The sequence below is a fragment of the Suillus fuscotomentosus genome (genome assembly GCF_016647785.1).
Source record: "Suillus fuscotomentosus strain FC203 chromosome Unknown F5891scaffold_5, whole genome shotgun sequence".
NCBI lineage: Eukaryota > Fungi > Basidiomycota > Agaricomycetes > Boletales > Suillaceae > Suillus > Suillus fuscotomentosus.
In genome coordinates, this window is record NW_024539517.1 from 322,055 (window position 1) to 346,607 (window position 24,553).

Genomic DNA, 24,553 nt, shown 5'->3' on the forward strand with positions numbered 1-24,553 from the left:
TGGCCCGTCGGCACATCGCGTAACGATACCGTACTAATCTTAAATCCTGGCAGTCGACTTATGCAAGTTTCGTGAATGTAAAGTTTGTGTAAAGTAATCGTCAAATTCAATCATCTGGCAGCTCGCTACACCCTGTGCACACTAACTTGACAGCCTCAGTACCTGGGAAGGAGGCTTTAGACCTGCTAAGACATGCTCGTGTATGCGCGAGCTTTGAACAGTCGTGCATATGGCAAAAGTATTTTGAAGGACAACAAATCTAAAACGAATCAATCTACGAGCTCTCAACAAACGCCTTGCCTTTCTCAATGTTCTTCTTGAGTTCAGGCAAGCATGCCTCCATCAGCTTCTCTTCTTCAGCGGAAAGAGGCCCGAGAGGGTGAATTTTCTCGACACCATTGACCTGCGGAGTATTGAGCACGAATGAAGAGGATCTCTTGTTCCATTACTTACACCAAGTTCTACATTGGACGAGAAGAAGTCAATACCCTGGTCCTTGTAAAGAGGGCTCTCGACGAAGGTAGGCATGATGACACCTTTCTCGCCATTTAAACCTCGTAATAGAGAGTTGGTGAATTTGGCACCAGCATATGCCATCGAAAGGGTGGCGCTACCAGCACCGTCTTTAGCCTTCACAACCTCGTCACCACCGAACTGTATGCGGTGGACAAGAGCCTTGTAAATGTCGCCTGTGATAGCCTTTCCATATGCATTCTGTGAGAGCAAAGGCACAATGGTCGCGCCACTGTGACCACCCACAACAGTTATGGGAGTATCTGCGGGTTTAACCCCTGCAATACCAGCGGTGAAGCGAGCAGCACGAACAACATCAAGGGTCGTTACACCAAATAAGCGAGCGGGGTTGTAAACGCCAGCTTTCTGAAGGGTAGAGGCAACAATGGGAACGGTGGAATTGACAGGATTTGAAATGACGAGAATGTGAGCAGTAGGGGCGACACGACCAATTGCTGCTGCGAGGTCGCGAACAATGGAAGCGTTGGTCTTCCGAAATAGAATTAGTAGCGACTAATGCAATGGAAGGCATGAATAACTGACATTAAATAGATCATCGCGGGTCATCTATAAAGGTATTAGAGCGGAGCAGCAACAGATGGACTGTAAGACTTACACCAGGCTGAAAGGCAGGGTCAGGACTATGCAAAGGTATGAGTATAGGGAGAGGAAACACACCTTTCTTGGGACACCAGCAGGGATAACAACAACTTGGACTCCGTCAAGGGCTTCGTCGAGCTTGTCTGCAGGGTAACCATTGACCTTGGAAGCTGATTGAACTAACCCATAATTAACGTGTGTAGCAAGTAACGACGTACCTCACTGTAAGCATCAACATGGCTTACATCAGCTGCAACACCGGGTGCGCCACGGATATCATAGAGACTGAGAGAGGTGACGAGAGGGTCAGTCTTGAGAAGGAGTGACAATGGTTGTCCAATGCCTCCACCAGCGCCAAGGACGGCAACTTTCGTCTGTCTTGCAACGGACGAAGAGAAGGCACGGGAGTTTGCGGATAAAGCACGGACTGCAGAGTGAGCAAGCATGATGCACGTCGTGGTCGTCGAGCAGGACGTTGAGGCAAGATGGAAGAGCGTTGTGTGGTAAATTTATGTGGAAATACCGTGAGATGCCGAGCGGTTCGGAGTGGTTCGGACACGAGCGGCGAATCTACCCACTAATCAGGGATTTGGGAGAATAAAACATTTACTGCTTTCACAGGTGGCTACATATGTTTCCACTGGACTAGACTATAGCACTACGACAGAGCTCAACAGTTATACATTTATATACCCACTAACTAGTCGTAGCAGGGACAATCATTTCGCTAGTGCCTCTATCTCCTTCTCCGTACCCAGGACCTCGTTGAGTATGTGTTACGGGATACTTCTCGCAACATATGTATTGGTATGTGAATAACGGACTGTCGCGTGATATGTGCTCTTGGGTTTGACGTGGCTGTCCACAGGAGCAGACAGTAGCCTGCTCAGTTAGTGCGAATCATAAAGCATAGTACTCTCCGATGAATCCATGTCCTGTGTGACGCTGTAAAACGGCCATAAACTTCACGAGGGGCATTGGAAACCCGGAAGTGTTTGCGGCCCGTGCGCATTGGTCTGTATTGGTCTATCTGCGAGAACTCCACTGGAAGTATGTACTGGTCTGCGTTGCCACGTCTCTGTTCCAACTCTCCGTCCATCACCGTAGTACTTCTGTAACGCTCGTCAAAAGCCGTCGTCGAATATTGGCGATGGGAACCAATATTCTCGCTGTTAGCTTTAAACACTATGCGACCCAGAACCGGTTAATTTCACTGGTACCATCACCCGTTAGTCTAGTCAGATCCACCGTATTATATGTTGAACATCACTGGGGATTGGTAATAACAACCCACCCTACAGGTGATTTATTACAGTTAAAAAAACTACATTTTTTGCCGGATTCACCATGTCACCAACAAGTGCATCCCACGGCACATATCACTCATTTAGTTGGTAATTTACATTGTTTCCTTTCACCAACACGCTTGTTGAATCTCACTTGCTTAGCCAGTCTGATTCACTACTTCCATGAGTGATAAAAACCAATGTCATTGGACTCTAAAGTGGTTTGTCAAACTAGTGAAAATGTTACTTTTCACCACCGCTATAGCTAACTGCGCATGCGTATGGCGCCGGCAGTCATGCACTTCCGCACAAAATCCACTCAGCAAGCGCCAAAGTCTTCGTCATCATCATCTGCTATCCCACGCTCACCAGATCCACTTCCGTCTCCTACCTCATCTCCGTCCGAGTTGTCTGAGTCGTCAGATCTAGTGCTGCCGCAGTCCGGTTCCGAACCTCGGTTCGAACCTGAACCTTTCCGAACCGGACGCATGGTCCGGTCCAAGGTTCGGCCAAGACTCAGAACCGAACCTTTCCAGAGGTTCGGGGTTCGGGCTGGTAGTGAATAGGTTCGAACGGGTTCGAACCTCTCAATTTTTGTACGCTTTACACTTTTTTAAAAAGATGTAAGTATTTACTATGTGTCAATATATGCAAATGCATGTGTCTGCAACCCGCGCAGGTTTGAGCCGGGTGAAATTGACGCGGTCCTCTGTCGCGCCTGCCGCAGTCGTGACGCGCTGTGACACAGTACTGCACCGTCACAACATGTTCAAACACTAGGTATCTTATGTCGCTATATGAATTCCAAACACTTTGAACTCTTGCTAATGATTAATATAGGTAAGTACTACTTGGGAATGTTATGAGCCATGCTGATCAAAGTCGTTGCTTATTGTTCGCAGGAAGTGAGTATGTCAAGATTTTCGAGCTCGAACCATTCTGATCCAAATCGTTGGCGGACCAGGCCACCGTTCCTCGTTCGAACAAGAGCCGTGCTGATCCAAGATGTTGGCCACCGTTCGCAGGTCGTGAGTGTGTCGATCCTCGTTCGAGCAACAGCCATGCTGATACAAGTCGTTGCCCACCGTTCGCAGTTCGTGAGTCTGTCGGTCTTCGTTCGAGCTCAAGCTATGCCGCAAGTTACCGTGTTCATCCTCGAGGGTCTCAGGTGGAGACCTGTCAGGGGTAGCTGATGGGATTAGTGTCACAGTGGCTGCTATTGGAGGTACGTCTTATTTCAGTTGTGATGATGCGATAATGGACGACCACCTTTCACTACAGGCTTTGCGCATCGCGCGACGATGCAGGTCGTGTGCGCGGTGATCACTGATCTCAAGTTTTTCACTTTTGGTTTTGGCCGCCGGTGAGTGGTATCGTTCATCTCTCCACCTTTTCTCATGCCTTACTTGAAAATACTAGAGTGTGTCCTGGTCAACATGTCGCGAATCGGTCCATCTTCATCAATACGGCTGTTATTCTCTGGGCTTTCCGCCTTTCAGAGAATCCTGCAGCGAAGATTGACACGCTTGCAATCTCGAATACTGCAACCGTACATGCTGCTGCGTTTGAGATATGTTTAGAGAAGAGGATCTATGAGAATGTGATCAGGGAACTATGTGCACCGGGCAAATAAAATGTGTTTATTTTAGAAACTTGAATTCAATCTTTGTACAAAGAAGTTCTCCTTGCGTTAGAGTCTTTTCGTTGTCTGTCCGACTCGAATTACATGACAACTCATGGTCTCGAGCCTATACAACCACAGATGGTCCAAGCTTAGTCGAACCTGGTTCGAACGCGAACCGGACCCTCCCGAACGCGTTCGGTGACGTTCGGTCCAGGGTTCGACCAAATGGCTGAACCGAACCTATGGTTCGGTTCGGCGTTCGGAAAATTTGCCCCAAGAACCGAACCGAACCGGACTTCGGCAGCACTAGTCAGATCGACTCCGTTTATTGTTTTCAGTGCCTGCAATTGTGTGTGCCTTTCGCTTCTTGTTGGCCTTTCGTTTGTTCTGCAGAAATTGTTTGACCAACTCCGCTGTCGCCCAATCATTCTGAAAATTTTCAAGGTGAGGATGGGCCCGTCGTGCCTATGACTTATGGTTATTATCATTACAGCGGGACAGTATACTGACACACCAATTTAAATAGTTTTGCCAGGTTCGATGTTGGTTGTGCATTGTACAACACCCCAAAGTCCAGATCAACGCGCGAGCACAGTTCGTGAACTGAGGTCTGTGTAGTCATCAGTAAGCTGTCAAGTCTTTTCGTTTTCCAAACAACTGACCTGAATGGCCAGATATTCTGCTTTGTTATTCTCAAGCTTCATTGCCTTGAGCAGACGACCTCTGCTGCCCAAGTCTCTCATTTCGGCAGTTGTGGGCTTCTGCATGAGCTCGTGCATTGGATCCACACGGGAATTTCTGATCTTCTCTTCTGCAACTTTTTTGGCAGCTTCTGCTTCCGTGGCCATGAGCTTTGCTGCCCGTTCAGCCTCCTCAAGTTGCAAGATCTTTGCTGCTCAAAATATATGTTCGTTATTCAAAATACCAATGGCACCGGTAAGAAAAATTTTCCACACCTCTGAGACGAGAATTCTCATCCTCAAGTTTCGTGTTCTTCTCTTGCAGGACTTGCTTGGTCTGATTTTTATTCAAGGTTTTCGAAGCTGGAGTCATTGTTTTGGCTGCCACAGGTGGTCGAACTGTTCCGACCTGGCCAGAAGCTGTTGTTGGGTTGCTTGGTGCAGCTCTACTTTTTTTGGCTGCAACAGTCGGCCCCGTAAGTGGTTGATTCTCATTACTGCCAGGCATGGTTATCGTATCAATCTGATGAGAGGACTGAATGTGGGTATGGTGGCTGGTGCTGCGCTAGCTAGGCAATCACGAGCTTGAAAATTTTGACAAGTCCTTTGTTTATTCTTGTATGCAGCCAGAGACATGAATCAAAGTCATTTTGTCCTTAAAGCTGATCTGTCAGAACACGTCCCTCCATGGTTAAATCTCACCACCCTGCAGTGCGTAAACTATGCCGTTGTTGTAGTGTTCCTGACTCTACAGTATTTAAACCGTCCGTTTACTACTGTTAGAGTAGTTGATCTTACCCCCCCGAATAACATTTAGTTCGGACAGTTCTCTCGTCTGAAATAAGTCTATTCAAACTATCGACTCTCAAGTGTGAACGTATTTACACATCAGCAAACTACTGATTTCGTGACAAAGTGTCACAACAATAACAAACGGATACAGATCTACACAAGCGTCACAAGCACACAAGCCGACAAGCATTTGGCATTAAAAATATCTACACAAGCGTCACAAACAGCACAAGCCGACAAGCATTTGGCTTTACAAATATCTGCAAAGTGATACAAGCAGCACAAACAGACAAAAAACATAACAAAGTATATACTAGTAGGCTCGAGATAATATCATAATAGAAGTGCGAAAAAAATAAAAATCTTGATGTGGCCAGGATTGTGTGTGACGAAGATGAATGTCAAGAGGTTGTCTGCAACCATCTCAATGGTGATAAGTTATAATGAAACCAACAAATGAGCACTTACCATCAAACCTGAGTCTGAGCAAGCGAATGCTGCAATACCACTCTTCTTGCGCTCCATGTGCATGCTTCCAACGTTGAGATCCGCATTCAATAAATGGCAGTTTGCCGCCTCCACATGATGGTGCCACAGGTCGAGGAGTATAGATTAATGTTCCAGAATGCAATCAGCCAGATGTTTCTCCACCTCACATACTTTCCATTTCGCTTTAGCTGCCTCCAGGGCGAGGTCAGAGTCACCTTTGGACTCAAATAAAGAATAGTTTACATCCTGCCAAAGATGAGTAAGGATAATGTACTGCAAAGAATAATTGAGCCTTACAAGGTGAGTATTCATAAGAAAACGAGCCTCCCCTCCAATTGAGCTTGATGAGGTGTGCGGCAAAAAATTGGACATTGGCTGGTGAGGTTTTTGAATGGATCTGAGGTGATTGGGAGATGTGTTGAGAAGAACAGTCTGACACTGACTGTGATCAGAGAACGAAGATTGAGGAAAGCTTTCCAAGTCGAAGCTGTGAGAGTTCATGAACGATATGTAAGTGATATGGATACTGCTATGTGAGTGACAAATATTATGACAGAGTAAAACCGAATACATTGCAACTTTGCACGTGCGAATTCTTGAGTCTGAATCTGATGTCAACATGTCCAAAGTGTGGGAAAACATTTACCAAGGAAAGCAGTGTTACTCGACATCTCAGTCAGCCCCGAACATCATGCCACAGCTACATGTGTGACATAATCGATATCTCTCAGTTTACACAGGTGCAACTACCACGGCGCAATGTCTCACCTTCACCTTCAGCTCCAGAACCTGACCCAGATACTCGCGTCGAGGATCAACAACAATTTAATGACTTTTCGAACATCAGCGATGACTTTGGTTAACTTGACGATGATTTTGGAGTGGCCAGGGAGTCTTTGGAGGAGAAGTATGAGGGTGCCGGGGCTTGTTATTCGGAAGATGGCTTGACCTTTTTGGATGTATTCGATGCCGATGAATTTGCGGAGTACAGGAAGGACAATCTCTTCTACCCTTTTGCATCCAAGGAGGAATGGGAAGTTGCTGACTATCTCCTTCGCTCGACCCTGAGTATGGCAGCAATTGATGAATTTTTGAAGCTTCACATGGTATGTATTTGTACTCTGACACAGTGACTATAACTTATCTTTCAGATCCAAAATTTACAGCTATCATTCAGCAACGCTAGAGAATTGCATAGTCGTGCCGAGATGCTCCCCAGCGGACCAAGCTGGAAATGCCAGACCATTCCCTCAATTTATTCTACAAAACTTCCTATCCGCTGATTCTGGAGAGATCCTGTTGAATGCCTGGAAAGCCTTTTCAGAAATCCTCTGTTTCATGGTAAGCTCGATTTCGTCCCTCATCGTGTGTACAAAACGGCAGCACGGCTTCTGAGGGTATATTCTGAATGGTTGACAGGTAATTCTGCTTGGGACATGCAGGTATGTGCGGGTTCAGTCTACTCATTTTGCGCTGTCTTATTATCATTCCTGCAGAGCCAATATCCTATAGGTGCTACGATCCTTGGTGCTGTTTTATCTTCTGATAAAACAAATATCACTACCATGACTGGTGCCAGGATCGCCCATCCACTTCTTCTCGGCCTCACCAACATATGTATGCGTACTCGTACAAAACTCTCATCCAAAGCATTCATGCTCATGGCTCTCCTCCCCATTCCGAAGTACCTACACCCCAATCAACGGATGTGTGGCATGCTTGAAGACCGCGTGGTGCATGAGTGCCTTTCGATTGTCCTAAAGCCCTTGATGATAGCAGCAGAAGTTGACATCATGATGTCCGATCCGGTGGGAAATGTTCGACACTGTTTGACGCCTCTTGCAGTGTACATCGTCGATACCCCAGAGGCAGCCATGCTTGCATGCATGCGAGGGAAGACATCTCCTTTCACCATGGCTTCGTATCTACAGTTTGGGGATCATTTCCAGCACCCTGCTCGTACGTGTGCGATAACTCTCGCTCAGCTTGCCAGTATCACAGTTGATCCCAATGATCTCGAGGCATATTTCGAGGCATGCGCTGAACACCGGCTAAATGGTGTTCATGCACCTTTCTGGAAGGGCTACCCCCATGCTGATCCCTCCATCTTCCTGACGCCAGAACCACTACATCACTGGCACAAGGAATTTTATGACCACGACCTTCAGTGGTGTCTCAAGGTTGTTGGCGCCCAGGAGCTAGATTTCAGGTTCTCTATATTACAGCCCATCACAGGATATCACCACTTTGCAGGTGGAATTTCAAAACTCAAGCAGGTCACAGGCAGAGTTCATCGCGACATTCAGTGCTACATTGTTGGCCTGATATCTGGTGTAGCTCCTCGTCACTTCATGATTGCAATATGCGCCCTCATGGATGTCCAGTACTTGGCACAGTGCCCTGCACCTGACAACAACTTACTGTCGTCTATCGACCAATCCCTTTTGATGTTTCATGAAAACAAGAATGTTATCATGACATTAGGTGCACGGATGGGAGCAAAGAAGCCGATCGACAATTGGTTCATCCCTAAGTTGGAGCTCCTGCAGAGCATCACATCCAGTACGCGCAAAGTTGGTGCCCTCATCCAGTGGTCTGCAGATGCAACTGAACATGCCCATGTGTCTGAAATTAAGGACCCTGCGTGACACACAAACAATAACAATTACGACCCACAGATATGTTGCTATCTGGATCGTCAGGAGAAACTGCGACATTTTGTGATCGCTACAACTCTCAAAAGCTACAATCCTGTAGACGTTGCTGAGGAGAATGAAGGGGAAGAAGACAATATTGATCATGATGATGAATGGGAGCTATCTGATCCACGGACTGCCCTCCTCGAGGAGATGAATCAAACACGCATTACTACAAATTATTTTAGCAAAGCCACACAATTTGATACCCTCAGCCACAGACAACTTGCTTACCCCCCTCGAACATTTATAGGTGGTACCACTGATATCCATCTCAACTATGATCCATCCCGTAACGGAGTCAAAGTTGGGGACATTTCTGTTGACTACAATATACCGGATCTGCACTTTGCGCTTTCAGATTTCTTGCAGCGTGACGCAAGGGGGAGAGGAATAGTTCATGGAGGTCGCTTCAAGAAGGAGACTGTTGATTGATCATCCTCCAATCATTCCATTCGATCGTGTTCAAGTCTGGCATTCGGTTCGTCTACAGCAAACATCCTTTCACGATTCTAGCATCGTATTACCAGCACAGACTGTACATGCCTCTCCTTCGGGCCCTGGATGGCCCAAAGGCCGACAGAATTTTGTCCTGGTTAATATAGACGGAGCCGCTGAATGGCCCAAATCAGGCCTAACAGGTAAGCACATTCTCATTGCATATATTTATTCACCTATACAAAATTGATGCACCCTTCAAAGGTCACGCAATCTGTGAGTTATGTGTTATTGTATGTCCAATCGCTCGGTGGGGTTCTCACATTAAATGGCGAGATCAATATCTCTGCTATGTACAGTGTTTGAGTATTGGGCCAATTGATCCAGCCACTGGGATGCATACACTGAAAGGTGCGAAGCATGCTGATGGCTCTCCTGTTGGTAATTTCATTCCGTTGAATCAACTTCGTGCATTCATCAGTGTTATCCCTCGACTTGGTGATGTGGCAGATGCGCAATTAATGAAAGCAACGTCTTCACATTACTCCCACTTGTTTTTTCTGAATAAATACTTCGATAAAGAGATCTACGATGCCATTTACTATGCTTCACGATAATAGCATTAGTACTCACAATATTTGCTCATTGAACAATCATTCAGTTGGTTCGAGAATATTTTGGCTCCATTAAGGGATAAATTTAGAAGCCTATCGCACGAATGAGCGTGGATCATTGTGCATTGTGTTGGCATTGTGCATTGTGCAAGGTCCAAGCACAACATTGCTGTGTACAACATGTCAACGACACTGTCTTTCACCAATCATTATCTGCTGGCAACAGTTACAAGCTCCATCCCTGCTGGTGGCGATTTTTTACCTCATTTGAAGGAAGATATGGATTTACTGATGAAAAATGAACTCTTACCTATGGGTAGGGATGGCACGCTTGCAGGAGGCAGACGAGTCTTATGGGAGGAGGGGATAAATGGCAGGAAATCATCCATCCTGGATATCCTTATTCTGGGATCAGGCCTCACAACTGAAGATATCTTAGGCATCAGATACATCAAAAGAAAAGGTCAAGCGCTCTTACAGGGAGCATCTTTATTACAGAAACTGCGGATGGTCTACAGTGGAGGCTCGATGGTGCCTTTTCAGATCCTGTGAAGAAGTTAAGGCGGCAGCGGGAGTTGGGGAATGATGAGATTGACACAGACCTGGAGGAGATGGATGAAGATTCAATACTTGACACAGATGCCAGCTGGTCGCAACAATCGTTCGATGCTGGACAAAAGAGATCAAACCATCCTGTCAAGACATCAGAAGAAAAAAGTTGGGAGCGCCTCTTGTGGAGCATATACTATGCTATGTGCAATATCATCCACGAGGCCAATGAGGAGTCCTCCCAATCAGGCTCACCGAACCCCCTTCCCTTCAATGTCGTCCCAGAACCACGGTACTGGTCCTCCAAATTCGCCACCACACCTGTTCCAGACACCACTGACTCACACAAGCCTGATTTAGTCCTCATGGACTTCAGGCTGAAAAAAAATGAATCAGGCGAAAAGACCTGGGTGGGTGTTCTCACTAACATTGAGATCACCAAGTCAGAATTAGTTCAAGGAAAAGATATTCCCATATTCCTAGGGGTATCTTATAATGCGAGAACAGCTGTGGCGCCGTTTCATCGTTTTTTTCAGCATTGCAAACCTCCAGCTCCGTGCTCATTATATGGACCGCTCTGGAATGATTATCTCCCAACCCCTCCCAATTAATTCCAATGCCATGTGTTTCGTCGATGTCTTAAATGCAATAACACTATCAGACCTACCTTCCCTTGGGTTCGATCCTACCATTCACGTTTGCACCGACCTCTGCTCCACTGGCCCTCACAATGATCTTCCTGAGGGTATAGATCACATGCCAGAAGGAACAAAAGGCTGGGTAATGGACAATGACAGTGAGGTGTACTGGATTATGGCCCTTCTATGGAAGAGTCGTGGTCTATTTTTGCATGGGACCGTTTGTTATTGGGTTCAAGATCGGCACGGAACAGAGTTCACATTGAAAGATTGTTGGGTTGATGCAGAAAACCTGGATCATGAAGTGACACTCCTCCGTGCAGTCAATGGCATTCCAAATGTGGTCAGTCTCGAAAAATATTGGGACATCCAGTATGCCGGACAAACAGACTGCACAGAGAGGATTTGCGAACACATTAGTGAAAACCTTCCGGAATCACCAATATACTCTAATAAGGTTCATCGTCGCATGCTATTGACCCCTTGTGGGCTTCTGCTGATGACCTTCAAGTCCTTACCTGAGCTAGTCAACATTTTTCGAGATCTTATCGTTGGTGAGTTTCTTTCGTGTTTGTTAAAGGTCTTTGTAATGATAGCCGCCACCAGCTCACAAAGCAATGGTCACCCAGCAAAACATTCTACACGGCGACCTCAGTCCCAACAATTTAATCATCCACGACAGAAAGGGCTACTTCATCGACTTTGATCACGCCAAATTCCTCAAAAACAATGCAGCAGTCAATTCGTGTGGTACTGTAAGTTATATTTCAATACATTCTTCGTGTATACATATCTCATATGGGTCAACCTTGAAGGGAACTGTACCCTACATATCCTGCCATCTTCTCAAGCTCATGGGAGACATTCCATGTCCATCCATGATCGACCACAGAGCCTCTGACGACCTAGAGTCGCTCTTTTATATCCTCCTTGAATTCACAACTATGTACGAAGGACCCAGTGGTAAAGCATCGGTTGAAGGAGTGCACCCTGTCAATGCCCCTAGGTGGCGCAAGGCTTACCTGATGATGGATGGAGATGGTCTCGGGACTAGTGGATCATTGAAGAAAGAGTTTCTCACAGAGAAACATCTGCCCTACGAACCGACACCATACTTTCGAGCATGTGGCCCCATCCTTGAGGAATGGCGCAAGGCAATTGGGGACGCGCTACACAATGAATGTGACTTGTCTCACAATGAAATCCTCAAGATTATGCAACAGGGTCTGGAGAGAATTCTAAGTTCACCAGGTACTGCAACATCGCAAAGTGTTGCATTTTTGCCAGCGACATCTGTCGCCACTCCTTCTCCTACTTCTCTTCCTCTCCCTGTGTATCCTCATCACCCCACTTCTCTCCCTCATGCTTCTCTCCCACCCCCTCCTATTGAAGCTATGACACAGGATGCTGGTGTTTGGCCCCGTCGTTTGGGGCAGCAAACGCAAATGCTGCCTCCTGAACTCCCATCAATGTGATCTGTTACCTGGGGTGCAGTTGCTCCTTCAGCTTCTGGCTCCATGACACCATCATTTCATTCCTCTTCTCCTCCCCCCACTTCTGGCCCTATGACTCATCTTCGACCTCGTCGCTCTGGGCAGAAGAACAAAATGATTCTTCCTCCACTCCTATCATTGCCATCTGTTGGCCCAAACAAACTTCCTGGCTCAGGTGCTGGCTCCATGACTGAGGAACTTCCTAGTAAGCCTCATCGTTCTAGTAAATGGAAGAATCAGAAGCAGAATTAACAGCACATTCATTATGTTTAACTGTGCAGTCAATTACTTGGAAGGCAAGAAGGGCAGGCACACTTCTTTGGCTCATTATTAGCTATCTTATCCTAGACAAAACACAAGAATACTTTATGCCATCATCACTGCATGAGCTAAGACCTCAATATTGTTCTTTGTAAAAACAGGTTCAAGCGCTTATTAGCTTATGTAATACATTTTAAGTATTACCTCAACTGACTACCTTACAGCTTCGTTTCTTCACTCAATGCCTCCCAGGAAAAGAGCCAGACAAGGCTCCCCAGGTGATAAGTCGAGGAAGGGGGCCAAGATGGCACAGGCAGATGTCGATCCTACTCGACAAAGCTCGCGGTCCACGCGAGGTATCGGTGGTCATGCTGCCCAACTTCAAAAAACTGGCGAAACTCTAATGGCCCCAACAAGGCGCAAGAAGGCATCAGATGATCTCAATATCAGCGACTCCGAAGAAAATCCAATGGCTCCTTCACAACTCAAGGGACGCAAGCAAAAAGTTGCAGTAGTTCTTCAAAAATTCAGTGAAAAGTACCCAACTAACAACCATTTGTTAGGCCAGCACTCCAAAGAGTTCTGTTGAGCCCAATTCTTCACAGCCAGAGAGTGAACACGCTCGTCTCCACATAGCCTGCCCTTCAGATAGGTTTGGTTTCAAGCCATCCCAGTCCCAGGCAACCCATCCCATCGGTCATAATCACGAGGTAGCTGGTAGCGAAGTCGCAGAGGAGGATTTGGAAGATCGTAGTGGCTTGGGAGACTTGGATGATTTTGATGAGTGGGGGAAGAGTGCCGATGAACACGAGACGCAACATGAAAGATGAGCAGCTGATGATGATTTCAGGGAGTACGACAATGGTCCAGCTTTGACTGATTCACTCCCAGGTGGTGATGGTGATGACCTGATGGAATTTGATGAAACCAAGCCTGGACGCAAGGATGAGCGTACAGATACGATCCCTTATGATGTCCTTAAACATCATCAAGTGAAGAACAAATGTCGCAAGGCTCCTTCCACGACCCGTTTATCAAGCATGTGCCATTGCTTAAACTAATCACATATTTGCTAACTTTCTCTAGAACTCTCGTGGCCACACTCTGACACGTAACACCCGTTCAAAGTCTCCTTGCCAATATTCACACAAACATGTAAGCTCTTACTTTTCAATTTGCTTGTTTCTGATTTGCTACGCTACAGATGCCTCGTCGTCGGTCCCCTGAGACACATACTTCTTCCACTCACCTCAAGCCTCCCCAGCGTGCACCTCGAAAAGGGCCATCTGCAAAGGCTGGTTCTGCCCATGGGTGAGTTCGATGTCGACATTTACTCCCTCTGCTCACTCAAAGTCTCTGCATTCAAGCAGAGGTCATGATCTCACCTCCCGTGGACCATCTCCTCATCGATGCTCCCCAACTCGGTCAACAACTGTTTTTTCTCACTCAATGTCTCCACATTCAAGCAGGGGTCATGATCCAACCTCCCGTGGACCATCTCGTCGACGCTCCCCAACTCAGTCAACAACTGTCTTTACTCGCTCAAGGTCTCCGCGTTCAAGCAGGGGTCATGATCACACTTCCTGCAGACTGTCTCCGCGGCGATTCTCCCCAACTCAGTCAACAACTGTTTTCACTCGCTCAAGATCTTCACATCAGAGTGCATCCAGTGGATCATCTCCTGGACATTCCTTGTCGCGGCTACCACATAGGCGAGCCCCTCGATCCAATCACTTGTGTTCTGATACCCCTGTTCCAAGCCATTCTCACTCCTGTACTCATAGTCCCATGCCTGAATCAAGGTACAAAGATAAACCAATGAACAAGCAGACTAATCCCTCGAAACTCGGGTTTTATCCACCAAGTTGGCAAGGATTTCTCCAGGCCGCCAAATTAGAAATGTGCTTGCAGGCTGTTCTGACTCATCCTATCCCAGAGCATCAGCAGGCGCTACTGCTTGTGTGAGAAGTCTTAGATGCAGTTTTATGGAGTTACCATTCAAAGAAGATCAAAATGGAAAACGGTACATTTTAATTCATAAGTGTTGCTGTCATCTGATGTCCCTTGTCAAGGCTATTTCCCACAGTACAGTACACAGATGTCACGCCTCGTGAGTCCTGAGTACTGACCATGAACACGCTTACTGATCCATTGCCAGCTTTGCAACGACTTATTCACATTTCGCACCGAGCTCAAGAAAATCATCATATCTATTGTGAAACAACTCTACAGTATCTTCCCCAAAGCCAATGTGGGGCAGAAGGACGCCATACAATGGCATGTTGCTGAAGCAGCATCAAAGTTGATCAAATCTGGCAACTATCTTCGATTGCCTGACTCATCATCAGTTAGTAACATTGTGGGGCGGTGCATCTTACTGAAGCATTGATTTGTTTAGGGCAAGTACAAGAATTTCGTTTCGCAAGTACTCAAGGACGCATGTATCGACTTCTACTACGGTAATGGCAAAAAGGCCCTCAAATTGACCGAAGAATTCCGCAAAATGATCCCCGTCAATGCACTCATTCTCGTCAGCGTGGTCGTATGTTTTTTTAAAAATTATTCTTAATGCTATTGCTGATGTGTTTGACAGGCGAAGGGTATTCTAACTGGGTTCCGCGACACTGGCACCGACAAAGTCCCCGACCTGTCCGCTGACAAATGCAGGTCTGACTTTGACGGCCTATGAAAGTCAGTTGACACACTGATGACGAATCCCAAGCGTCGTCAGGAAGTGGAAAGTATGCTAGAGGAATGGGCTGATGTGGGGATGATGGGTGAGCTTCAGGACGATTCTGACAGTGCGGCAGGCAGCAACGATATCAACATCATTTTATAGTAGTTTTTTGTCGTCATCAGTGTCACATTTTTTGAATAGAATGGCTGCAGCACCTTACTAGGCCTGCACATTGTGTCTGTCATGTATTGTCTGTGTAGTACTACTGAATTGGATCTATATGTCTCAACTGTGCAATGTGTCTAGTCTGTATAGTATGTCCAATGTGTCAAGATTGTGACCGTTTGTACAGGCTGTAAGGCTTTGTGACAAGCTTGTATAGGAGGGACTTTGTTGTGAAATTGTGTTGCTTGTACAAGCTTGTACAAGGGTTCAGTGATTTGCTGATGCATATGCCACAACTTCTTCCCTTGGCCCAGCATACGTTTGCGTAGGTTAAGCGGAGTGCATCATTGCGTTCAGTGGTTTCCTTCGTGAACTTGTCAGTGCATTCATTGCTGGTAGTTTGTTGGTAACATTGTGATGACCTGTTGTCCGTGCAGTATCTGGATGCGGTGAAAGGTAAGGAGTTCAAGCTCAAGTCTTCAACCAACCATCTGATCTGTAATGCAACCTATGTTGGACAGAGAGGAAACGGGTGACGGATTGGAGACTTGAGGACAGAACAGAATGCAAGGTACGAGCGCTGTCAAGCTCACTCGGCCGAGGCAAGTAGTCTTAGAATCATAACAACTTTTATTCCTATTCCACCCATATGTTAAAAACTGCCTCCCGCACGTACTCACATCTCAGTCCCTTTGAACTGACTGAGATGTGAGTACCGAGATTGTTATACCTTATCCCACCAATGCTGATAGCGACGTTAGTTATATTGTCCACTAGGTACCTATCTAATCACAGTCCCTTTGAACTGACTGAGATTTATATTGTCCACTAGCTCTCTTCTCATCTGCTCAGCTCCTCTCGGCACAAGAACCTATTGTGAGGTTTGGGCGCGGCCGTATATGTGGCTTGGGGCGTAGTTATTTTGACATGGTTCTGCTGCGCCTGCTGCTGTTGTGACGTGGCATGACGCGCATGTGACGCAGCACTGACGAGCCTTGACGCGGCACTAACGATCCTTGATGCGGCCACTGACACGCCATTCCTATATTCTACATTCAACTTCCAGATCAAGTTGGATGAGTTCACGACCATTCTTTTGTTATTTTAGTTGCCTTCAGAGCCATGTACAACTAGGTATACATAAGCCAATGACTATTTTCTTTTCCTCCCTCTCTGGACCCTTCGAGCCTGTGGAGCACATCGACGTTTAATGGGCAGACATTCTTCGGCTGGCAGAGAAGGAACTACAGCTTCAGATAGCTCGTCTGCAGACTCCAAAGATGTAGCATCAGAGTTATCACTGAATAACCCATGATACCAGCCCGGCGGGTCTGCGGACGTGCGACTACCTCACAGGTAGGTTCATCACAAGTAATGACACCCAGGCAAACATGTCTCATCTTTTTACCTTGCGACCACACAAGTGCTGACTCTGATCCCCTCTTGTCTCCTCCTCCTGGCTGACAAGCCTAATGTTCACTAAGATTATCAGTTCTTAATACCTCCTCCCATGTTAATAACCTTTCAAAGTCACCGTCCGGCCATGGGTCCCATAACTCATCTCCACCACCAGATTTGGGACGTAGGGAATTGGAAGATTGATCCGGACCACGGCATTGATTTGTTTGGGCTGCAGAAGGACTAACACTTCAGGCACGCCGGTGTGGTATAGACTTTGTGTCCATGCAGAGTTCGAATAACTCCTGTGAGTGGTGTTTCATGTGTTGAGGGAGGGGTGGTGGATTTGGGATGGAGTGTGCAGGGTCATGTGATGGCTGAGCGGTGTAGAGAATCATGCCTCTCATGGCGTGATATGGCAGTTTCCACTAAGGGAGTATACAGCACCAACTCGCAGCACCACTCTGTGTACTGTCCACAGCAATTCCTATATGAGGCGCAGCTTTCCCACGCAATGCGCGCCATGCGCGCACCATTCCCTGTGCTTCGCGATGTATACGCGCGCGCGCGTTCCCACGCTTGCGCGCCCTATAGCACCAGCCATCCAGATGCATCCATCCACCATCCACCAAGCTCCCTAGTGTGTATATTTCCATTTCCTTTATTAGCATAGTGTTCCACCTTTATTTTTATCATGGACTCTCACCCATATATATCTTTACATACCTACTCGGTAGCGCTTCAGCTCCGCATGACCGCGCTTAGGCGCGCTATATAAGTGCCAGCAGTACATACTATTACTGACTACTTTTCAACTAACTTTCCCTTTACCTTACTATACTTTCCACCCACTATCTACCTAGAAGAACATAGTAGAAATCTATTTGTCTGCACTTTGCATCTCTCTTCACTTAGCTTGTATTATATTATCACTTAAGCTTAGTCTCTCTACCATTTCCGCACGCACGCTTTCTCGCACTTCGCTTCAGCGCACACTTCTAGATCCTTGCTGCACTCGCTTCCCCTAGGGTCGAACGCGCTTGTCTCCTCAAGTAATGCAGACTAGGCAATGCACGACCTACAACATTTTTTAGATACAGTTTGGAGCATCATTGTTCCTCTCTGTATTGTTGTTTCTACAGCGGTCTACACGGAGGCCGGAAGATAAGCTATTACATTGCCTGTTCTATTTGTCAAATTTGAGTTCACAAGGAGAATATGTCGGATGACGCACCTGAACGGTCATAGCAGGGTATGAGGTCCCCAAAACTCAGAGTGGACCTGGCTGATCTGGATCATTTTTATTCTCTGTCTCGTTGGGATAGAAAAAGTTGAATATATGTTTGATTAATTGCTAAAAGATGATTATAACAAGTTTACTCCGTATTTTAAAGAACTCACAAAGGCCATGATATGATTCACAAAAGCGCGATAATAAGGGTTGTTTCTCGAGCCCAGAGGAGACAACGAAAGAATGCTTAGTAAAATAAATTTATTACTGCCTATGGACAATTACAGTGTACGACATCTAATTCTGTCAGGATGAAAAGGAACACTGTTAGAATATCAATTATTATGACAGATGTAAAGTAAAATATACCTAAGTTATACGGACAGTGTGACAGTTGAGGTGGTGAAGTTTGACGTGGCATGTGGAGGTGGTGAGGTTTGACGCGGCGTGACATGCGGGTGACGCGGCAGTGATGAGGTTTGACACGGTGTGACGTGCCTGTGATGCGGCACTGATGCGGCATGGAGGAGGTTTGATGTGGCAACTGACACGGTATGTGCTATGGTTGACGCGGCACTGTAGTAGGCCTTGATGCAGCATAGAGTGTGGATGTTGATATTAGTACAGAGACTGCATCAGCAAAACCCTCCTGGGCTAAATATACATGACTATCAAAAATTATTCGCTAATTTCTCATAATTTCTCAAAACAATGTCTGGTTAGAAGGATTGTATGGATTATGTTACCCCAAATAACTTTGACAGAATTGGTTACAATCATTAGTTATTTGACAAATTTGTCATGCATTTGAGAGACCATCCATTCAAACTTAGAAGAGCATCATTCACAAATCTAAACACCATCAGACAACATTACACAAAAGAATTAGTTTTTTTATTTAGAAAATGGTATGTAAAGTAGCAACACAGCTAGTAATGACTGACATGGACAGTTGTAGAATATAGACACAAAAGTAATTACTGTATAGCTACAATTGACCGCAAATACCTAATCCCTGGCTTAGATAAAGCAAAGCCGTACCTGTTGCAGCAAGAATGAGTGTGGACAAGCACATACAGGTGTGAATGTGTGGATGAGCATAAGCTAATAAAGCTACATTAGTAAGACGCACAAGTGGATTTATAGAAAGGACATACAGTGACCCCTGGAAGGAGGATCAACACGCTGTGAATGGCGGACAACAACAACAATCAGCATGGTTCGAGCTCGAAGGAGAATCAACACACTCACCTGCTGTGAATGGCAGACAATGAGTTGGATCAGCGTGGCAGTTGGGTGGTTGCTCGAATGACGATCAATGCACTCACTACCTACGAACGGCAGACAACGACTTGGATCAGCATGGCTCTGGCTGGAACAAGGACCGACACACTCACTTCAAACAGATCCAAACAAAGTTGATATGAACTTGATACCTATTTTGTAGTTGCAAATGTTAGATAGAACTTTTTAAAAACCTAAGACATACCTATCAGCTTGATGATTGAGGCTGATGACATTGAATGTTGAGGCATGAGGGATCGACATTGGAAGTTCAAAAAGTTTCCAAACCAAAGTCATGTGAGCCAAACAAATACACGCAAATGGTTCGTATCAACAAACAGTCACGTGAGCGAAACAAATATGTGCAAATGATGAACTTCAATGAAATTTTACTCAGTTGTTCACCGCTTGTTCTAGTCAGTAGTAGGTGCACATGTTTTTTTTTCTTGTTTACTACTATCTTTAACCTTGCAGCATGCTACTATGACCACCACTCGTGCCCTACACTACATCCTACCCTCCATCTCGTGCTTCCTGTCTCGGCCCTCTTTCCACTCTTCTGGCACTCTCCAGTGTCCTCCGCACATGTTCGAGCCACATCAGCATTCACTGACATGTGCCGGGCGTGTGTGCTAAGCACTGGTGGCTGCTGGGATTGGGTGGGGCGTCCCACTGTTCTGAATGATTGTAATGATTTTTGATTGAATTCGTATTTAGATAGATATACTTCTTGTATATTCAAGTAATTCTTGACATTTTGTGATATTTGCATCCCACATTATCGTCTTCTAGCTATTGCGAAGACTCGGTTACAAATGATCTCAAAGGTGTGTGATTCGGTGCCGGCCATCTGATTGTTATGCTGCTCACTGACTCATTAGGTTTCAGTGTGGGTCAAGTTCGAGTTATATTCTCCTTGCCCCCAAAGTCTTTACAATTGCTCTTTCCACCCACTGTCAACATTCCTCCTCCTCGCATATATTGAATGATTCACTCCCTTCCCACCTGCTCCGGACCGAAACAATGGACTTTATAAACTGTCAAGATTGATGCGAGGTAGTGACAGAGTGGCTAGTATCGTGCCAGTGGGTGATATCATGCGCAGTATCCACCTTATACTGAAGTTTGGAGACTCAGCTCCACGAGAATGGACAAGCGAGACTGTTCTTGAGGACTGTAACACGTTTTGGGTCAACTCATACATTGATAGACATACTTTTTCAATATTCAGATAATCCTTACTAATTCTCTTCTGTTGTGAAACAATTTCATATTGCCGCTACATTGTTATCAACTTTGTTTCTAAACACGAGTAATTAGGAAAAATTATATGAACTTTCAAGATTACATGAAATTTAGCCCAGGAGGGTTTTGCTGATGTGCGAAGATATTTGGGAGAACTTGTCATGGTGTGAGTAGTGCTTGATGCAGCCTAAATGAGGCTTCTGACATGCCATGGTTGGGGCTTGACGTGTTGGTGCAGGGTATAGAGAGTGGATCAAACTTGGCAGGGTGAGGTCGAAGCTGTTGAAGCTAACAAACGAAGATGCTCAGTGTTTGGGATAAACGACTGAGGTACAAACAATGAGGAAGAAACATTTAAATACTAATACACATGACAAGACAGAAAAGGAAAGTACTATGAGATGATGACGTTCCATGATGCTATGTGATGCTCTGCGATGTGATGATGTTCTGTATTCAATACACCCCCTCAACAATACATTGTTGAAACCTAATGCGCGGCTAGGGACAGTCCGGACTGGTGACAAAGGAACAAAGGATGAGGTAGGCATTTCGTAAAAATATCGGCGATGTTTTTGTGGGTTGACAACCACTCAGGTTTGAAAGTACCTTCCTCGATGTGTGCGTGAATGAAATGATAGTGAAGGTTGATATGTTTTGTATGGATGTGATTGGCTGCTTCTTTGGACAACGCGATGGCCCCAGCATTATCGGCAAAAAGATGGAGCGGAAGGGTGAGGGGAATTCATAGACATTCAAAGAATGACGTGAGCCATAACCCATCTTGGATCGCGGCCGTTAAAGCCATGTATTCAGCTTCGGTTGAGGATAGTGTGTGAGTTAGCTGTTTCTTCGAGGAGTGTGAAACAGGTCCGCCATTGAAGAACCATACATAACCCGAGATCGAGACACGATCTTCAGAATAGCTTGCCCAGTCCAAATCACTGAATCCATGGAGCTCTGCAATCGCAGTAGCACCCTCATAGTGTGTGCGAAGGCCAATGGTTTCTGCAAGAAAGCGAAGGACATGTTTGGCAGAGGCATAATGATGAGGATCGGGGGAGTTGTTATGCTGTGCGAGTTTCATGATGGCGACTGCGATGTCAAGATGTGTGTACATGGCGAGATAGAGTAGCTCGCCGACCAGTTTATGGTACTCTGAAGTGAGGTTGTCAAGGTGAGGGTGTACATCAGTATCATGACCGAACAGAAAATGAGGGTCCATGGGTAAAGTCACTGGATTGCAGCCAATCATACCATGCTCCTTGAGGAGGTAGGTGATGTAGTCGGTTTGGTGCATCCATAACTCGCATGTGGAACAATTCCGTTCGAATTGAATCCCAAGGTGTTTAGCCACAGGACCGAGGTCTGTAATACCGAAATGCTGCGCGATCTGACCTTTGATCCAGATGAAGAAGGGGCAATTGCTTGCGGCAGTGAGTCCGTCGTCAACATGCCAGGCGATGATGCATATGATTCATTCTCCCTCTCCGTTGAGGTGGTCATATATGAAAATGGCATAGTCAGCCTCTACTCGAAGAAAGCCTAGACGTGTGAGAACTTCTCATAAGAGTTCATACCAGTCATAGGCCGCTTGTTTCAGGCCATACAACGAGGAGAGAAGGTGACAGATGAGAGAACCGACATCAGGTAGGAAGCGCTCAAACCCTGGAGGTTGGCGCATGTATACGTCTTCTGTTAGTTTCCCCCAAAGGAATGCGCATTTCGCATCAAACACGTCAAGCTCCCAGTTATTCTGTGTGGCTAATGCAGATATGACGTGAATGGACGCCGCTTTGGCAACGGGAGCAAACATTTTGCCGAAATTGATACCTGGTACTTGGGAGAAAACCTGAGCGACAAGACGTGCCTTATACACTGACCCCCCCTTCTGATCCTCATGAAATTCCAACACCCATATGCACCCGATAGCCTTGCAACCTTCTGGAAGAGGTAGAAGTTCATATACCTGCATCTCGGACATCAAATTCATCTCTTGTCGCATTGCTGAGAGCCAGGAGTCGCTGTCTGAACGACATATGGCTTCATCATAGGTATTTGGAGGAATCTTCATGTTGTAGTTAGCAGCCTGTGGATTGCGGCGAGTATCGCTGCGAATGGAAAGGTGGGCTTGCTCTGTGATGATCAGATTGGCTATGACATGGGAAAATCCTACAATTTCGGTATCAGTGCGAATGGTATCTTCCTCGGGTTCATCAGGATCAGCGAGAGGATGAGAGGGTGCAGGAAGGAGGGATGGACAAGCAACAACTGGGATGGCAGGAGCAGGGACTGTGGTATCGTCTGGTGGAGTGCCGTTAATACGGGCCTGTCTTAAGTTGCATTGACGGTCTAGGCGAGCAGCATCAGCGGCCAGTTTCTCGTGGAAGAGACGACCTCGTTCAGTGAGAACGTGAGTCCTAGATGATTGTCATTCGCGAGGAGGAGAGGCAGGCGCTGAAGGAGGGTTGTTGGAATGAGGAGCAGGAGGCATGATGGGAGCAGTCAAAGCAGGTGGAGGTGCTGTGATGGAGGGAGCTGGAGGAGGTGTCACATTATTGTTGTCGTCATTGTCATCACTGTCCAAGGTAGGAAATGTGTGATTCGAAAAAGACTTGTCAAAGATGACATCACGTGAGTTGAAGAATGCTCCAGTTGAGGAATCTCGACAGCACCAGGCCTTTACGCCTGGGGGATACCCCATAAATATTGCTGTGCGTGACCGGGGTCTCAATTTCTCCTGTAACTCGACGGGAATCCATACAAAACACCTTGCTCCAAATACCTGTAAGTGCGAGATGTCCGGCTTTGCTCCATGCAACATCTCATATGACGTTGTGCCTGGGGGAAGTGAACGAGATTCAGTGTGATTGAAGAGGTAGGCTGCACACAAAGCAGCTTCGCCCCATAGAGAATGTGGTAGTCGCGCATGATCGAGCATGGCATACATTCTGCCTTCAATAGTGCGAATGACATGTTCCGCTTTACCATTTTGCTGATGTGCGTATGGCGCCGACAGTTGACACACTATCCCAGCCTTCTCGAGCTCTGCGGTAAATGCTGCATTTAAGAATTCCCCCCATTGTCCGACCGAAATACCTTCATGCATTGTCCAGACTGATTTTCCCAATGAGCACGAACCAGGCGCCAAGCATCAATTGCTTGATCCTTGGAGGCAAGTAGTTGGACGTTAAGAATATTTGTGTGATCATTGAGGAAGACAATGAAATAGTGTTTATCGTGAGGTGTGAGGACAGGAATAGGACTGCAGAGGTCGGAATGGACAAGTTTGAGAAAACAAGTGGCTTTAGGAGTTTCGGAGGGGGGATGAGGACGTCGCGGATGTTTGCCCATGATGCAGGATTCACATTTGGATAGGAGGGAACCGGGAGAGACAGTTGCTCCAGTCGCGAAAAGAGGAATATGGCATACTGCTTCTCCTCCAACATGTCCGAGGCAGGCATGCCACAGATCAAGAGTGAGGATGACATGTGTGAATGCTGCGATATTAGGAGGGGATGAGAGCATTGCTGGTATTTTCCTTGTGGCAGATGGCGCTGGTAAGAACTCCAGATTGACATAACATAGATTGTTAGCCATGGGTATTGCTCCTAGGTCCGTTCCTCGATAGATGAGTTCACAATGAGGAGGAGATGCTCTAAAAATGCAGTCCCACCCTTTACTCAACATCCACCCTACTGATAATAGGTTTAACATGGCCGTTGGCTCATGCAGGCAATTAGAGAGTCGCACACGACATTTAAGTCCACCAATTGTGAGAATGGCTATGCAGTCTCCATGACCAGAGGTGGTCAAACTCCCGTGGTTAGCTGTGCGAACGGTAACGGCATCAGCTGTAGAGTATGACCAAAAATATGAG

At 46.3% G+C, this 24,553-nt stretch overlaps 6 protein-coding genes across 6 annotated transcripts; 4 read left to right on the plus strand and 2 right to left on the minus strand.

The window, feature by feature from the left end:
- Positions 1 to 39: 39 nt before the first annotated feature.
- F5891DRAFT_1004194 (malate dehydrogenase) lies at positions 40 to 1,743 on the minus strand. Its single transcript, XM_041360339.1, has 6 exons — positions 1,332 to 1,743; positions 1,192 to 1,275; positions 1,130 to 1,135; positions 1,057 to 1,080; positions 454 to 1,002; positions 40 to 403 (listed from the first exon to the last, which is right to left on the minus strand). Exons 1-6 carry the CDS (start codon positions 1,557 to 1,559, stop codon positions 275 to 277), a joined length of 1,020 nt encoding a protein of 339 aa, XP_041231696.1. The 5' UTR covers positions 1,560 to 1,743; the 3' UTR covers positions 40 to 274.
- A 1,961-nt stretch (positions 1,744 to 3,704) lies between these two features.
- On the plus strand, positions 3,705 to 4,000 carry F5891DRAFT_1004197 (uncharacterized protein; the record flags this gene model as incomplete). The annotated part of the gene is given in 3 exon segments (XM_041360340.1): positions 3,705 to 3,759; positions 3,773 to 3,774; positions 3,818 to 4,000. Coding segments are annotated over 3 exon segments (184 nt in total), but the record flags the coding sequence as incomplete, so codon positions are not given.
- Positions 4,001 to 4,329: 329 nt separating this feature from the next.
- On the minus strand, positions 4,330 to 5,211 carry F5891DRAFT_975574 (uncharacterized protein; the record flags this gene model as incomplete). Its single annotated transcript, XM_041376534.1, has 4 exons — positions 4,330 to 4,488; positions 4,538 to 4,633; positions 4,686 to 4,915; positions 4,980 to 5,211. 4 exons carry the CDS (start codon positions 5,209 to 5,211, stop codon positions 4,330 to 4,332), a joined length of 717 nt encoding a protein of 238 aa, XP_041231698.1.
- A 1,028-nt stretch (positions 5,212 to 6,239) lies between these two features.
- Positions 6,240 to 9,640, plus strand: F5891DRAFT_975575 (uncharacterized protein; the record flags this gene model as incomplete). Its single annotated transcript, XM_041376535.1, has 12 exons — positions 6,240 to 6,284; positions 6,411 to 6,517; positions 6,874 to 7,090; positions 7,309 to 7,325; positions 7,368 to 7,381; positions 7,404 to 7,426; positions 7,481 to 8,605; positions 8,663 to 9,106; positions 9,174 to 9,321; positions 9,383 to 9,411; positions 9,478 to 9,529; positions 9,600 to 9,640. The coding sequence occupies 12 exons, from the start codon at positions 6,240 to 6,242 to the stop codon at positions 9,638 to 9,640; spliced, it is 2,262 nt and encodes a 753-aa protein (XP_041231699.1).
- A 272-nt stretch (positions 9,641 to 9,912) lies between these two features.
- F5891DRAFT_975576 (uncharacterized protein) lies at positions 9,913 to 15,512 on the plus strand (the record flags this gene model as incomplete). Its single annotated transcript, XM_041376536.1, has 17 exons — positions 9,913 to 10,195; positions 10,231 to 10,691; positions 10,765 to 11,473; positions 11,526 to 11,674; positions 11,771 to 12,329; positions 12,414 to 12,617; positions 12,898 to 13,184; positions 13,237 to 13,468; positions 13,565 to 13,665; positions 13,760 to 13,828; positions 13,878 to 13,984; positions 14,027 to 14,475; positions 14,746 to 14,783; positions 14,832 to 15,020; positions 15,072 to 15,215; positions 15,267 to 15,311; positions 15,366 to 15,512. 17 exons carry the CDS (start codon positions 9,913 to 9,915, stop codon positions 15,510 to 15,512), a joined length of 4,173 nt encoding a protein of 1,390 aa, XP_041231700.1.
- Positions 15,513 to 20,417: 4,905 nt separating this feature from the next.
- On the plus strand, positions 20,418 to 20,663 carry F5891DRAFT_942414 (uncharacterized protein; the record flags this gene model as incomplete). The annotated part of the gene is made up of 1 exon (XM_041374423.1): positions 20,418 to 20,663. A coding segment is annotated over one exon (246 nt), but the record flags the coding sequence as incomplete, so codon positions are not given.
- Between the last annotated feature and the right edge of the window lie 3,890 nt (positions 20,664 to 24,553).